Source organism: Meleagris gallopavo, chromosome 22 (assembly GCF_905368555.1).
Source record: "Meleagris gallopavo chromosome 22, MGAL_WU_HG_1.1, whole genome shotgun sequence".
In the NCBI taxonomy this organism is placed as follows: domain Eukaryota; kingdom Metazoa; phylum Chordata; class Aves; order Galliformes; family Phasianidae; genus Meleagris; species Meleagris gallopavo.
In genome coordinates this window covers 6,865,057-6,880,229 of record NC_139425.1, presented here as the reverse complement: position 1 = coordinate 6,880,229, position 15,173 = coordinate 6,865,057, and the positions used below count along the sequence as shown (strand labels likewise).

Genomic DNA, 15,173 nt, shown 5'->3' with positions numbered 1-15,173 from the left:
CAACAGATGCCATTCTTGTCGTATCCAGAGTTTGGTAAAGGCAAGCCCAAGCACTACCAGTATTACCGCTGGTGCTTAAATGGTGCTGCCAGTTTTGTATATTCCAGTAACTGCATAGTCAAGAATCATAGAATGGCCTGGGTTGAAAAGGACCACAATGATCACCTAGTTTCAACCCCCCTGTTATGTGCAGCTGAGTTGAGACTGGTTTGTCTATTTGCTATAAGCAGCCAGCTGTTTGCATGTCTCTATGCAAGCACTTTTAAGTACGTTGATAGATATTTCCAAAGTATGCCTGCAAGTATTTGTGTTCCTTATGTTTTGCTGTTAAATGGTAATAACACCAATGTTTTGAACAACTGTTTTCTTCCGTGCACTCAGTGTAACTGAACTTGGAGCTGCGTATGCAAGTTCTCTGCTGTTACTGATTGCCTGCCTTCGCTGCAACACTTCTTGTTGATAGCAATATCTTCTGTGTCAGGAAATGGAGAAGTGTGCAGTTCTTCAGATACGATGACAGGTGGCTCTATTATATAGGTCTTCTAGAGGTGTTTCCCTAGGATTCTTCAGAAAAGATCAGGCACTTCAGAAAAATAGGTTGTGCTTTATTTTTTAATCTGAACTGTGAAGTGTAAATTCAGTACTGTTTTGACTTACTTTGTCTTGCGAGTTTGCTTTAATGGTGGTTTTTGTATGCTTTTCAAATAGATATTACTTACGTGTTTCTGTCTCCAGAAAGATAAAGTTCCAGTTCATTTTACTGACTAGTTGCTAGCTGTCAATGTTATTTGTTCAGATTTAACATGCGTTATACTTGTGATATGTACCACTGTTTGTAAAACTGCAATTGCAACTAGACCAGCAGCACCCTGCTTTCAACTTCTGAAACTTCAATATCATTATCACCAGCATTAGTATGTTTACCATATGTTTATGTGCAGAAGATCTATGAAACAACTGAGTGAATTCCCTGCTTCACTGTAAGGATTCAGTAACAATCATCATTTGTTCACTTGGAATTAACCAAGTCCAAACCTGCACTACTTTCTAAAATGCAACAGAAGCGTAAGCATGTACAACTTGCCAAACTGGATCAGAATGGAGGTTCATCCAATCTAATCTTGTCTCTGCCAGTACATACGTAACGCCAGATGCCTGAGAAGGATGTGCATGAGCCCCACCCCTGCAAGCAAAGCATTATCTTGTACTAATTTCACTTGGAGCTCTTGTTAACAATATTCTTTGTAGTACTCCCCTCCTGTCTGCTTTGCAATCTAACATGTCATTAGTGGAAATCACAGAAACACAAGACGCTGTAATCTCGGATGAGTCGCCTGTTTCTGTGGGATCTCTTTCTGCTCTTGATACAGTTGATGTAACACTCTGCATGATGGGTGACTAAAAATTGCTTTTCAACTGTGCTGAATTTCAATGATTGTTATGTTGTCTGTTTTTTGTCTTGTTTATGACTCTGTGAAGTTCCTCTAACTTTTTGGTCCTGAGGGATTTAAATGGCTTTATGACATGAGTAGATTTTTGTACAGCAAAAGCACTACTTCTTCTGAAGGACTTCATTCAGGCATTTCTGTGTCCATTACATCCCTGACACGCTCACAGAAATCTAAAAGAAGTGATCCACAGGGCACTTGGAAGTGTGGATTTTTAGAAGTATCCATCCTGCCTGTCTGTTACTGTGTTATCTTTATAGGGTTGGGGATTTTTGGTGTTTACAGGTCCAAATATGAATCTATAAAGTTCTTCATCATCTTTATTACCTTTACACATAGAATCTTAAAGTATTACATTGGCATTGTTAATGACTAGGTCTCTTTCTGAGTGCAGTGACTAAAAAATACATACAGCTCAGTCTACCTTTGACATGGCACATCGGTGTATTAGAGGTGAATTTTACTCACGGGTGTGATCTCTTGTCCCTCCAGAGCTTACACTGTCTTTTATTGCCTTTTGTGGTGAGCAGTGGTGCGAGCCAAAGCAACTGAGTGCTTTGAAACAACCAACTTGCGCTCAGATTAAAAAGATAAATCTGTAGAAGGGTTATTTAATTGACTGTTGGAATCAAGGCCTGAGAAAATTATATCAAGAAAACAGTTCTGGGGAGAAGCATTTACTGTCGTTGAGACCTTTCAAGCCAAATTCATAGTGTGAATGTTAGATTTCAGCTAGTGCTTACGTTATTATTATTACTGGATTAATCGGAGCGGAATGAGGGCTGGGTGCATGTTCAGGTTTAAGTGGCATATTTATAAAGCAAAATGCTGATAATTAGCTGTGTGTTACTCTGCTAACTCCTATGGACTTCTGACTAAGGGCTGTATAAAGATTGTAGGTTTGGTCAAAGTGTTTAAATCTTCAGGCATTTTAACATTTTTCTCTGTAATAATTATTAGTTTAATTGACCAGCTGTCTCACACAGGAGGAATGTGCATTTCTTGTACATCGCTGGACAGATAAATCTGTGTTTTAGCAGTGCAGCTGAGCTGGGTGTGGTTGCTGAGGGCAGTTAATGCTGACACCCCGAAAACCCAGCAACCCCACATGTTGCAAAGGAAAGGACTTTGCACAAGTGCTCCTGCTGATTTCCCTTTGAACAGTAGGCTTCCTTTACAAATAGTTAATTAGGACGAGGCGATGCCAAGCTCTTATGACAAGCACTGTGTTAGATCATTTCCTGGGTTGTATTTAAGGACAAATAGTGAAGGAATTTAAATGGCTTAGGTGTACTGCATGTTGAGTGTAATGTCAGTCTGCAATGTCAGTCTGCGTTCTTGCAAGACTGAATGAGACGTTGTGAATATAATCACCACCTCAAGGCCCCTTCTGAGGTGAATGGTGGATTTTATACCCTGACTTTCCAAGATTCTGTAAGACTTAATTGATAGGTGCAATGCTACTCATTCCCCCCTCTGCTTTGCCTGGAGAAATCCAAATTCCTGCATCCATATGTGTGTGACCTTTTCAGTCTTCATTCCAGTCTTGCTGGACTGACTGGTTTTGACTAGCTTTGGGGACCCTTGTAAGTATATATGTGGGTGGCAGAGTAGTGTAGTGGATGTAGTAAAGCAGAAATTGAAGATTGTGTTGGCTTCAAATCAAAGAAATTTGAATGAGACCTCAGCTTAGTCTGTCACAGAATCAGTTTGAGTCTCTGAAACATTATTTTTGGGGAAGCTGAGGCTCGGTTCCTAAGCATACCTCATGCTAGGTGTCGGTAGGAGGAAATGGACAAACAGTATCTTAGGAAAATTCATATTTTTGTTAATTTTGGTTTCTTTGCTGCAAGGAATATATTGATACGTTGTTGGGATTGAGATATGGGTGTCACAATACCTTTCTGACAGAGGATGGTGACCTACTTATAGCAGCTTTGTGGAAAGAGGATACATGACTGCTAAATGTGAATCTTCATAATCCTTCTGATACAGCCCTCAGCCTTTTCTACCAGCCTGCTTCCTGTGCATTTCTGGAAGTGATGCGCTGTATCTGCCTTTGCAAACTGAAAAATCAGTTTTGCTTTTCTCCTGTCTGCTTGGCATAAAGCAACAGGTGGCAGTTCCTCTGTCATAAGTGGGGAGGGTGGATACAGTGGTTTTGTAAGATACAGATGAAGGGCTAAGGGAGGCATGTAGCAGCAGGTCTGGGCGCTTAACAGCCCTGAAAGTCAAGCTAGCACAAAACATCAATACTTGCAGTGGGCTCCGTTTTCTCAAGTGGTCTCACTGACAAGTTCAGCCAATTCTTCAGGATAGAGTAGGGAGAAGTTGCTGAACTGGAATAAACAAACAAACAAAAAAAAAAAAAAAAAAAAAAACCACCCAACCTCTCCCCATGCTCCCATTCCTGCCCCCCACCCACTCCAATTTAATCAAAGTGCACCAACACACTGTTTGCCTGTGCTGCTTATAGATTCTGATGACTATTACAGCCTAAAATAGATTCAGACTAGAAGCAGGCAATGTTATGAAGCCAGAGAGCATCTAAGGTGGATCTCTACACACATTAATTTTTATTTTCAGGAAATTGCTTATGTTTAGGCTTAGCAAAGGCTGAAATAGTAAATACTCCAAGGAAACTGCTGCCATTTCTAATGAAGAGGACACAGTTTAGGGTCATTCCCTCTGGGCCAGTAGAATAGCTTGGTCAGTAAATCTGCAGCAAATCTTCCAGACTGGCACCTTTGTCTTGCTGTCATTTGTATTTAAAAAGCAATGAAATACAGCAGTCAGGCCAGAGTTATATTCATGTAAATCCTGAAAGCTTTTGGCAGCACTTAAATTAGGAAGGTCCAGACAGAAAGTATGCCACTTCTATCAACAAAGCAGTATAGGTATCAGTTTTAGCTTTGAAACTTTCTCCTGAGCTATTTTGCAAAACTAAGAACAGTACAGTGTATAGTTCCTTTTTGTTGATTTCAGTTCATATTTCGTCACTTGCTTTGGCCGAGTAATCTGCATTTCTCCATTTCTAGTTCTAGTAATGTTTGAGTAGTGTGCCAGTCTCATAAACCAAGACAAAACTGAACTGGTGTAAAGGTTTTGTCACTGGGCAGGAGCCACATCAAGCATCACAAATCCCTTGATGTTTGAAAATCGGATGCAAGCCAAGTCCACCTGAAGCTGCCTGATGCCACTCTTGTAGGGAATAATCTCAAACTCAGCTGTTGAGGTCTCCATGGGGGCCATTCTTGCCACACTAAGAGACAGGATATGTTGGTGAGTTCAAGCAGCAGAGAAATTCTTAATGTATATTCTTCAGAGTTCCCGAATGTCAGACAATATAAAAAGGAAGTGTTGGGGTATGTAACTGGTGTGTTTGTGTGCTCCACGTGTGGACGTAAACTACCATGTCCACAGCTACCTCAGCACTGGACAGAATTTGTGTTCAGTATAAATGAAGCCCCAGTGATGCACGTAATTATCCAGCTTCCTCTATTTTTTTTCCCCTCTTACAGTTTCCTGGTATTAACTCTCCCAATCTGAATACTTTGGAGATTTTTCAAACATGTTTTTAAACTAATAACCATAGAGGCAATGGGAGAGTAATGCTTTTCCTCTTATCCTTCAAGGATTTTTTGTTTTTCCTTTTGCAAACCACAGAAGGAAGAAAAGTCTGAATTTTTTACTATTTACATAACCCAGTCACTAACTACAGCACTCCAAGTTACATGCTGTCAAAAGCATGCTCTCTCTCCATTCCCTAAGCATTCTGTAATTCAAAGTTTGGCAATAGAGGGGCAAAATATTCCAGCTAGATATGGGGAGTACTAACATGATGTTCTGTCCAATCTTAGTGCAAACAGAAGTCATGGGGTTGACAGAATCTTTCAAAAAAAGTTCACTTGTGTTCTGGATTTCCCACCAAAGTGAATGAGTTATTCACCGAACACCATTTACGTACTTGATGTTGAGTTGCTCTTTGAGCAGGCCGCTACCTTCTGCTCTCAGCACACAGTCTGTCACCACTTCAGACAGCGGGTTGGTAAATGTGACCAGCACGTTAGTGGCCTTGTGTACCACTGTTGGACCAAGGACCTACAGAGAAAAAACATTCTGCTCAGCTTCAGTACTGACCTCGCTTCTTTTTAATAGTTTGCTCTTTTAAATTCTATTGCAAACCACTTATCTTCTCAGGATGTCCTCAACAGGAAGGAGTAAGGAATTAATCTATGTATGTATTTCTGGGCATGAGAGTGTAGGCTTGAGTCAGCCACCTGCTGTGTCTGAAGAGTGGTGAACTACTGTGGAATCAATAATCCCCAATGTTTTAACTGGGCTGGAATACAGTGTTATATATTATATCGTATGTGATACTTAGAAGTGAGAACAGAAAAAAATACAAGTATTATTATTAACTACTGTAGATAGCTTAAATGAAATTAGCTTTAGTTAGGCTAAATGAATGGTTTGGGATTAAGTGTGAGACAGAGGTGAATTGTGGCATCTCAGGCAAAAGAATCAGAATGTGAAATAGCAAATAAATGTATTCATTACTGTATTTTGACTGAGAAAACGTAGAATTGGCACAGCTGCTTATCTTTGTAGATAACGATGGAGAAGAAGTCTAGCACCCTAATTGTATTTTTCTGTCACTGGATGTATGCTTATACAGGAATTTCAATCAACAGAAACACAAAACCTTTTAGAAATTCAGTCACTAAAGTGTCTACCCTATTAAGCTGATGCTATGCAGTATAGCACAGGAGGCTTCTTACAGACCTTTGTTTTCCTTTGTGGGTATGCAGATCTAGTCTGGAGGCTGGGAAACAGAGAAATTCTATAGTTCCTTGCAGGTTGCTTACAGTACAGTAGGCACAGAGACACAGAAGGGACTGGCTTTTACCTCGATGGTGAGAAGAGGATCCTGAAGTACAATATCTTTCTCCAGTAGAAGTGATGCTCCCTGTCTGTCTTCACACACAGCAGTCACTAGGATCTTCCTGTCATCCAGCAGAGCATTTTTGTACTGGGAGTAGGTGATCTTGAATGAGATTTCTTTCACTGGAATGCAAACAGAAGCAGATATTTCCATTCTTTTATTTTCTAAGTACTATACTCCTCAGGATATCTATATTTTAGGGAGCAATGATGCTGTCACCTTGGGTCTATTCACTTTTGGATGTTGACAGCCCATAGATGGAAATGATGCTCAGAGATTACTTCTACTTATATTTGCATTGAACACCAAGTGATTGGGTATGGTTTGCTAGCTGGGCAGATCTGAGGATGGATTTCTGTAGCAGCCCCTGCTGGTGGTTTTCTCATGAATCCGAAGCTGGGAATTTCGCATTCTGTTCTTGCAGAGGAGGCAAAAGTGAAAAGATGGCCAGATTTAAATGCCTGTGCTGATGCAGCTGTTCAGCCTCTGTCTTACTGTCAGAGGATGCACATTCTGTCTTACTTGCCAAGAGGAAGGCAGTGCAGTTCTCAGCACATTGAGAAATAACTCTCATCCACTCTTGGCGTGGCGGAAGGAGTTAAAATATTGTGCATTAGTTTGAGGGAGTAGTTGTGTTCACTTGTCCTATGCTTTCTAATTCAGCACTCCTCCTCTAACAGCAAGGCAAAAGGCCTTCATCTGCAAGTAGTGTAGTTCTTTCTTACTGCAATTTGCAGTTACTGTCCTGTTACTCCAAAGGTATCTTTCCTGACAGTGTCCAAAAGCAAATATTGAAAACAGGGCGAGTATGTAAGTTTCTCTTCACCTGAATAGTTCTAAGCTCAGACCATTTATAGGCAGGGTACTTTCTGAGACATTCATGATGTCTATATGATTTGTACACAGACTAAACCTTCATCTTGTCCTAAGCTGTAATAAGATTAAAATTACCTTCTTCAGATCCAAGTTGAACAGTCCTAGACCACTGCAAGATCTCTGCCTTCGGTTTTCTTGTGTAGAGAACAGCTGAAGCCTTCAGTTTAACCTTCATGGTCTTGAACTCTGCAGTCAAATTCTGCAGTGCCAAGGTGAGGAGGATATCCTGGCCTATTACAGTAGATGCATCCAGCTTCAGCTTCCCTGAGACAGTGGGTTTTCGTGTGGTCGCTCTCATATTTTGTCTCCGTGCTACTGGAAATCGTCTCGTGGGTTTTGTAACTTTTTTTCTTTTTCCAGTGTTTCTCACAGCCAGCAGCTTCAGTGCCTTTTTGTACACCTGCCTTTCTTTGGAGGATCCTGCTTTAAAAGATAAATTGGTCAGAGATCTCATATACGATGGATATAGGGCAATTAAGCCAGAATTGCTCTCAGTAATTAAAGTTTGTGAAGGTTGGGAAAGATACATAAGAGGAGAAATTGAGGCCTAACCAAAAGCTAATTTTGACCAAAAAATACTCCTAAATGAATATACATGGATACGATGGCTGGAAAGTAAAATTTGGCTGTTAGCTTTAGCTGGTTGTTCATGGGCACCTGTTAGAAACTGTTAGCAGTGGAAAAATAACTCCTAGAAGAGCTCAATTCTTCTGCATAAGCTGGGGTAAATGCCATCTCTTCTGAAAATAGAAAGAATTTACCTTCTGGATATTTGTAATTATCAGTGATATCCACTCGGGTGTTGGTGCCCACTGCTTTGGTGCTAATAAATTTTCCAATCTTCCTGGTATTGGAGTAAATTCTCTCTTTTCTTTTGTTGCTATGCTGAATCCAAGTAACACAGTCAGCATTCACTGCTGCGAACACAAATGAGCTGTCATAATCCAGGTTCACGTCTCCTTCCTTAATGGCTCTGGTGGAAGCTGGGCCACATCGATAGATGCCTATGTGAGGGAGAGAGAAGTTAAGTGATTACCAATTGCAAAAGATCAGGTGCAGGCCACAAATCCTCCTGCTGACAGCAAAAGGGAGAGGTAGTCACATCTCCAAAGACATGTTTTGATGAATTCCATTCTTTCTGCGTCTTTACATTATGGTAACAGTGTGTCCAGAAATTCAACATACATTTTCCATCAGAAGGCACAAACAAGGAGGCTGTAAGGCTGAAGAGATGTAAGTAATGCTTTCTGTGCTGTGAAAATTGTTTTAATCCTCTAAAGCCTGCGAGGCTGTATGCTGACCTGTCAAATGAAAGGAGAGAAGAGGCTGGCAGCTCTCAGCACAGTCAGACTGCTCAGATGTGAGTCATCAATGCTGTATGTGCAGCATGGATGAACCAGGAGCTTTAATATGTAAGTATCTAAAGGGGGGGTATAAAGGTGACAGAATCAGACTCTCCTCAATGATAAGCAGGACAATGATAAGGACAAGAGGCAATGAGTACAAACTGAAAATCCCATTTAAACATAAGGAATAACCTCTTTTACTGTGACAGTGGTCAAGCACTGGAATGTTGTGAGAGAGAGAGGTTGTGAAGTCTCCATCCTATGGAATATTCAAAACCCAGATGGATGTGGTCCTGAGAAAACTGCTGTGATTGACCCTGCACTGAGCAGAGTAAGCAGTCTCCAGAAGTCTCTTCTAACCTTAGTTGTTTTGCATCATTTTATGAATGTGCAGTCTGCTGGGGATGAGGGTATGCTAGATCTATTGTAAGAGAGTAGAGAGAATCATCCTACAGTTTCAGTAGCAGTGGTTAGGAGGAACAGTATCTACAGGGTTTTTTTTATTTACAACAGTGTTACCTTTGCTTTTTTCCTGGGGTGTTGCATCCAGAACCTGCCATCCATCATAAAAAGATCCAAGATCTCTTCTAGTAAACCAGCTCTCGTTCCAGACATGGAAATTCCTGGGAAGGAAGGAGGGAAAATAGGAAATCTTTGATTAATACAACCAATTTTATGGTTGAATACCTCTTTCCCCCTCTGTCTTTTCTGTATTCAGACCTCTCAGAAATATTGGGGTGTTACACACAAAATAATGTTAAAAAAATATATTTATTGCAGAGTCAAGTATTCAGATCTGGATATTCTAAAACAACATGTCAGTTGGAACTGACATGTTCCAGAACAAGGTCTCCCATGTACATTGCTGTCTTGTGGTACTTAATTCTACTTTTTGTCAACCTTATCCCCCTTAGTCCAAATAGCAGAGAGTGCTTGTAGCCTGGAATACCGGTACACGCAGTACAATGCATACATGCAGTGTGTTAGTTTCTGTTCACTTGTTTGTTAGAAGCATCATATTTAACAAATAACTCCTCTGAGGTGAAAGAAATAACAAGTCCTTCGTAAGTGATGGGGTGGCATAGGATTTTTCTCTGCTGCATTAAATATATTGCCTTTGCTTTAGTAACCTCTAATACAGTGCAAGGGGTGTACAATGGCAGGAAGACTGAGACAGTCAACAGGAGCTGCATCTAAAACCTGTGGTCTTCTGAAAGTTCTAGGAATTGAGGGACAAATTAGCTCATTTTAAGCAAGCAGTTAATCACTCTTCTTTTAACTTCCTTTTGGAAAAAAAAGCTGTCATATAGTAGAATCAAAATTAGAGGTTGTATCTTCCAACTGTGTGTTGAACAGCAAGTGTGCCAAATATCTCCTCTGCTGATTCTTCAGAATATTGAAACTGACTGCATCCTGCATTTCTGAACACAGTGTGCTGTTGATTCTTTGCTAAGGAATTTTATATCTTTGGAAGCATGAGGTTGGGGTGGGTTTTCAGGAGAGTGATTCTAGATCCTGTGACTAGAGAAGAATATAGTGGAAGAAATATTAAGATAAAAATCATATTTACCACACGCTGTCTTCAGTCAAGTTCAGGGTATTTCCAGAAACATCAATGTATTTGTCAATACTCAGGTTGATATTACTATCATGGGCAGAGTTAAAGTTTGTAATAACACGGGTAGGTATTCCCAGCGATCTCAGAACTGCAATACAGATAAAAGTGCTTTAAACCTATTTTACAGATTTTTGGAAAGTATTTCTCCATTTTTCTGATGGAGAAACATTCCTCTGATATGGTGCAGGGATGTCACATAGTCATTGTGCACAGTTGCTTAGAAGACAGTTCCACTCACACAGCATTTAACTGCCTTGTTCTTTTTAAGAAGAGTTAGATTTACTCATTTTAATCTTTCATTCTTCATATATCTTCAACAGCATCAGAAGGTTAAAGCTACTTAAATTCCACTAAGTTTCCTTTCTGATAGTATTTTTCTCCCCTTCACATATACCTGTGCACATAACTCCTGCAAAGACCCAGCACTGGCCATACCGGACGGGTTTGTATCTCCCTCTGTACCACTTTCGAAGGATGGTCACACTTCCACTCCAGTGCAAGGGGTTGGTTCCTGAGCGATAGTTTCCACTCCACTTCCCTTCCACTACTCCCTTTTCATCATTGCTGTTAACCTAAAAACAATGCTTCTCATGAGAGAATTACAGTTTGTACGGAAGAAGGGAGAGGCAGAAATAGACGATCATAGAATGGTTTGAGTTGAAAGAGACCTTAAAGATGATGCAGTTCTAATGCCCCTGCCATGGGCAGGACACCTCCCACCAGAGCAGGTTGCTTGGAGCCGCATCCAGCCTGACCTTGAACACTTCAGAGAGAAATCTCCACAACTTTCTGAGCACCCTGTTCTGGTATCTAAGCACTCTCATAGTAGAGAATTTATTCCTTATATCTAATCTAAATATACCTCTTTTAGTTTTAAACCATTTTCTCTTATCCTATCGCTACACCCCTTGATAAAGAGTCCCTTCGGTTTAGGTTTAAGAACTCCTTTAAGTTCTGGAGAGCTACTTAGAATGGCTCAACTTGGAGGGTACCTTAAAGCTCATCCAGTTCCAACCCCCTGCCTTTGGCTGGTTGCTGCCCACCAGATCAGGCTGCCTGTGGCCTCATCCAACCCATGCCTCCAAGGATGGGGCATCCAACTGTTCAAATGTGCTTGTATATTTGGCACCTGTGTTTTAGCAGCCTGTGTAAGTGCTACATATGGCTTCATGTAGGATCAAGTATAGTAAAGAGTAAGGTTTTTTTATGATTTTCTTCTTTAGTATTCCTACTCTCAGTAATTATTTATATCTTAGTAGAGTTATTTACTTAATATTGAAATTTTCTAAAGCAAATGCTGTCTAAAAGGACAGGAAGGATCATAGCTGTAAATGAGCAGTTTCAGGTAAGGAATGCAGTAAGGCATACATTATTTATAAAACTGAAAACTTTTTGGTTGCCTAGTTATGCATTATACATGTGTGAGGATGGGGAATTGTTGAGGAGATGTAACTATTTGTTGAAGGAAATGCATACCATCCTCATTGAACAAACTCCCCTAAAGTGAAGCATACAGTATAAATACATTAAATGCAATCATATCAATACTAGTTTTCCCAAATATTTCGTGCATCTTTTGCTGTTCGAGAAACAGAGCAAATGATTTCAGAATAGACTTTCTAAATTAGTGAAAATAGCTAATCTTAAAATCTGTTAGGAAGACTGCTGAGATTCAGTGTCAGAATGTCTTAGAAACATTCTTCATTCCTTCAATTATGAGCAAACTTTTGGGATGAAGGAAAATTAAACTTTTTGGGGTACTTCTCATTGAGATGAGATCTCTCTTATTCCTCTTCTCTAGCTATTTTTTTTTCCAGTGAAAACCAAACATTCTATATGACATTGACAAGGTTCACAGTGGAAACACTGAGGTTTTTTGTTATTAGGTATATTATTCTGATGTAACTAGCTGATCACTTTACCATAGCACTAATAACCCTGCACACATAGATGGGATCGTTCCTGTTGGATACATCAGTGGATGGATCTTGGCGGTGGTTCAGGCTTCGATCCAGTATAGACAGAGAGATATCAAGGATATCTTCTTCAAACTAAAATCAAAAGAAGCATTATTATTATGTGTTAATTTTATAAATAAAAGCAAGAATAAACTCCCTATGTATTTTCCTTCTCCTTGGATGATAGGATGATGGTTATCTAAGATTTTTCAGTACTATGAAAGAAAATAGATACAATAAGAAAGAAAAAACACTACACTGGTATTTAATTTTACTAATAGTAATTAGCAACCAGCGTGTTTAGAAGCACGTTTTGGTACCACAGCATTCATGAAGAAATTACCCAGGCATGGCCTGGTGGTCCAGACAAGACCGTTCCAGGACTGGCTCAGCAGGCTTCACCTCCTCCCATATCCTGTCGTGTCCCAGGAGATACTCTCCCCTTCACATTACAAAAACAACCTTGCTCTGATGGGCTGCCTTCACCATATATCAAATTATATGAACTGGAAAAGAAAGAAAAGGAGAAGAAGAAAAAGGGAAGGAGAAAGACAGAGAAAGAGAGAAACTGTTGGTGCAGTTGTTATCCATGAAATGGCCATAGGTCATTTTGACTGACCTCACAAATGTAGGACAACTCTGTAACCACAAATGAGCTGGAGGCTCAAATTAATAGCAGATGTGTTTAGAAGGCCAAACTGGTATTTTAAAATTCCAACTTGAGTTGTTTCAGTTGAGTATCTTTGGGATACTCTGCCCCATTACTAGGTCAATTTTTTAAATATTTAGATGTACCAGTCTTTCAATAAATAGAAGTTACAGCTGGTATAGTTTCCATTGCCCTGTACTGGGGACAAGAAAAAGAAAGTAGAGTTTATCTACTTTGTTAACAACAACAACAACAAAAGACCAATGAAACAACAACACCTCAAATTGTGTTTTGTTTCTTATTTCTTTTACTAGCACATGCCAGAGGGGAAAAGATCCTGATGTTGTGATGTATAGGAAACTGACAGTTTGGCAAGAAAAAAATGAATAAAGAATACTGAACTCACATGCTATGATACTCTTATACTAGGGACTCTCTGTCCTCAAGACCCTCATCCATGCACTCACTCTTATTTTCCTGTTTTCCTTGCTTACCTGTCCATAATTCCAAGCTTCCTGCTGAATATATTTTTCCTTTCCCTGAAATATGATTCCGCTGTCATTCAGAACATACTCCTGTCGCTCATTTTCATTAGCCATATAGACATCGTCATCTAGAAGCAGAATGAGAAATGCCAGCTGAAAGGATTGTTGGTTTGCCGCAGTTGAAAAGAAAACTTCAAGGGGACTTCAGAGGAACAGGTAAGGCTGTACCCCTACAATCATTCACAGAATGAATAAAATTAGCATGAAGCTAATTAGCATGAAGCTAATTTTATGGGAACTGAGTATGCTCCTGTTCTTTCACTGCTTCTATGATCTTGATGTGTGTCTTACTGGTAGATATTGTGTCACTTACTACAGAACACACTATCAGAGGACAAAAAAAAATGTAGAATAAGTACTTGAAATATTTGCTTCCTCTAATTTCTTACTCTACGAGCAGAAAGCTGGATCTTCAATGCATTGAAGCACTGAAGAAAGAGCCAAACCAACATCCTTTATGTAGATCAAAATATCATACTGTGTCATGCTGTTGCTGTCAGGTACATGCTTCACTGTGGCACTCAGATTTCCTGAATAATATAATACAATAAAACATACTTGGACACCAAGGATTGAAGAGTAACACAAACTGGCCTAGGAGTGCTGAAGAGGTCTTGTTGCCAGAAGCAATCTGGAGTTTGAGTTTGTATCGTCCAATGATGGCATTGGCAGGGCTGACTATGATGAGACTCATGCGGCCAGGCTCACAGTGCTCTTGGGTTGCACTCCAGCCACTGGCAGCATCCTCAGAAAGGTGAAATATGGCCTTGGTCTGCTGTGATTCTGCTGGAGATAGTCCTGCCAGAGGGAACAGGAGACAGCAATTCTGAGTGATAGGAGTGGGTGAGAAGCCAGAATCAACGATTATTTCATTTGCTACATTGAAGGATTATGGTTCATGGTGTAAGCTAGCTGCAATCCAATGCATAAAATCACCCTGTGGAGCCCTTCTGAGTTAGATGCATGACCTAGTCAAGGTGAGTACTCCCACAGTCATTCAGAGAAGTGAAGAGGCAATCCCTTGTCCTGAAAATCCAATTACATTGAAAACTATATAGGCAAGATGGGGCACAGGTTGTAATATCCATTTCATTAGAGAGTTAGCAGCTGCCTGGAATTTTTTTTCAGAGAAGGCCCTTTGGAGGATAGGGATGGGAGCGTTAGTAAATAGGTAGTGTGGACTGTTCCAGGAATAAGGAACACCTGAAGTTAATCAAGCAGAGTTTAAACAGGTGGAGTGCTAGGAAAGAAGACAAACAAACACATAATGGTGGTCTGTATAGATGTGGAGCTGTAGAGAGTTCAGGATTCACAGTAAGTCTTTAAGAGCAGAAATACAGGCTTGGTTTGTTGTAGGTTGTCTTTTTTTTTGTGTGTGTGTGTCTTTCCATTTATTATTACCTTAATTGTCTATTGGGCTTAGGATGCCCATTGAGGTTTAGAATGGGCACTCCTAAGCCTAAAATAATTGAGTGATATGGAGCAAAGGTTAATGATCACCCAGAAAGCTATGAGGCAGTAGTGTTTTGAAGCTGGAGCAGCCACGATGGGAGGTTAGTGCCACGAGGAAATTACCTGTGCTTGCAATAAATGTGAAGTTGTCCTCAGGTTGCACTGTTGTTTGGAAGTTTAGGGTAATAGTGAAAGCCTGTCCTCTCCTCAAGATCACTTGCATGCTGTTGTAATCAGATGTGTGGTGTGCAGCTTTGTTTAGCTTAGAGTGCCAGTCAATGTTCGTTATTTTCTGGGCTAGAAAAACGTAAAGTAAGTTCATGGAAAACATTCCTT

General features: G+C 40.1%; 1 protein-coding gene across 1 annotated transcript; it reads right to left on the bottom strand.

The window, feature by feature from the left end:
- Nucleotides 1–4,450: 4,450 nt before the first annotated feature.
- On the bottom strand, nucleotides 4,451–15,168 carry LOC100542556 (protein-glutamine gamma-glutamyltransferase 6-like). The gene is made up of 12 exons (XM_019622252.3): nucleotides 14,961–15,168; nucleotides 13,944–14,183; nucleotides 13,335–13,453; nucleotides 12,156–12,284; nucleotides 10,628–10,805; nucleotides 10,186–10,321; nucleotides 9,135–9,238; nucleotides 8,031–8,273; nucleotides 7,345–7,689; nucleotides 6,358–6,515; nucleotides 5,416–5,549; nucleotides 4,451–4,710 (listed from the first exon to the last, which is right to left on the bottom strand). Exons 1-12 carry the CDS (start codon nucleotides 15,166–15,168, stop codon nucleotides 4,557–4,559), a joined length of 2,148 nt encoding a protein of 715 aa, XP_019477797.2. The 3' UTR covers nucleotides 4,451–4,556.
- Nucleotides 15,169–15,173: the final 5 nt, after the last annotated feature.

What these genes read in the sequence shown, in the direction of transcription:
- LOC100542556 (XM_019622252.3), bottom strand. Translation starts at nt 15,168, where the DNA reads ATGTTTTCCATGAACTTACTTTACGTTTTTCTAGCCCAGAAAATAACG. An exon ending in AAGCTTGGAATTATGGACAG is followed by an intron (nt 12,285 to 13,334) that starts GTAAGCAAGGAA and finishes TTTTGATTTTAG; the next exon opens with TTTGAAGAAGATATCCTTGA. An exon ending in TTGACTGAAGACAGCGTGTG is followed by an intron (nt 9,239 to 10,185) that starts GTAAATATGATT and finishes CTTCCTTCCCAG; the next exon opens with GAATTTCCATGTCTGGAACG.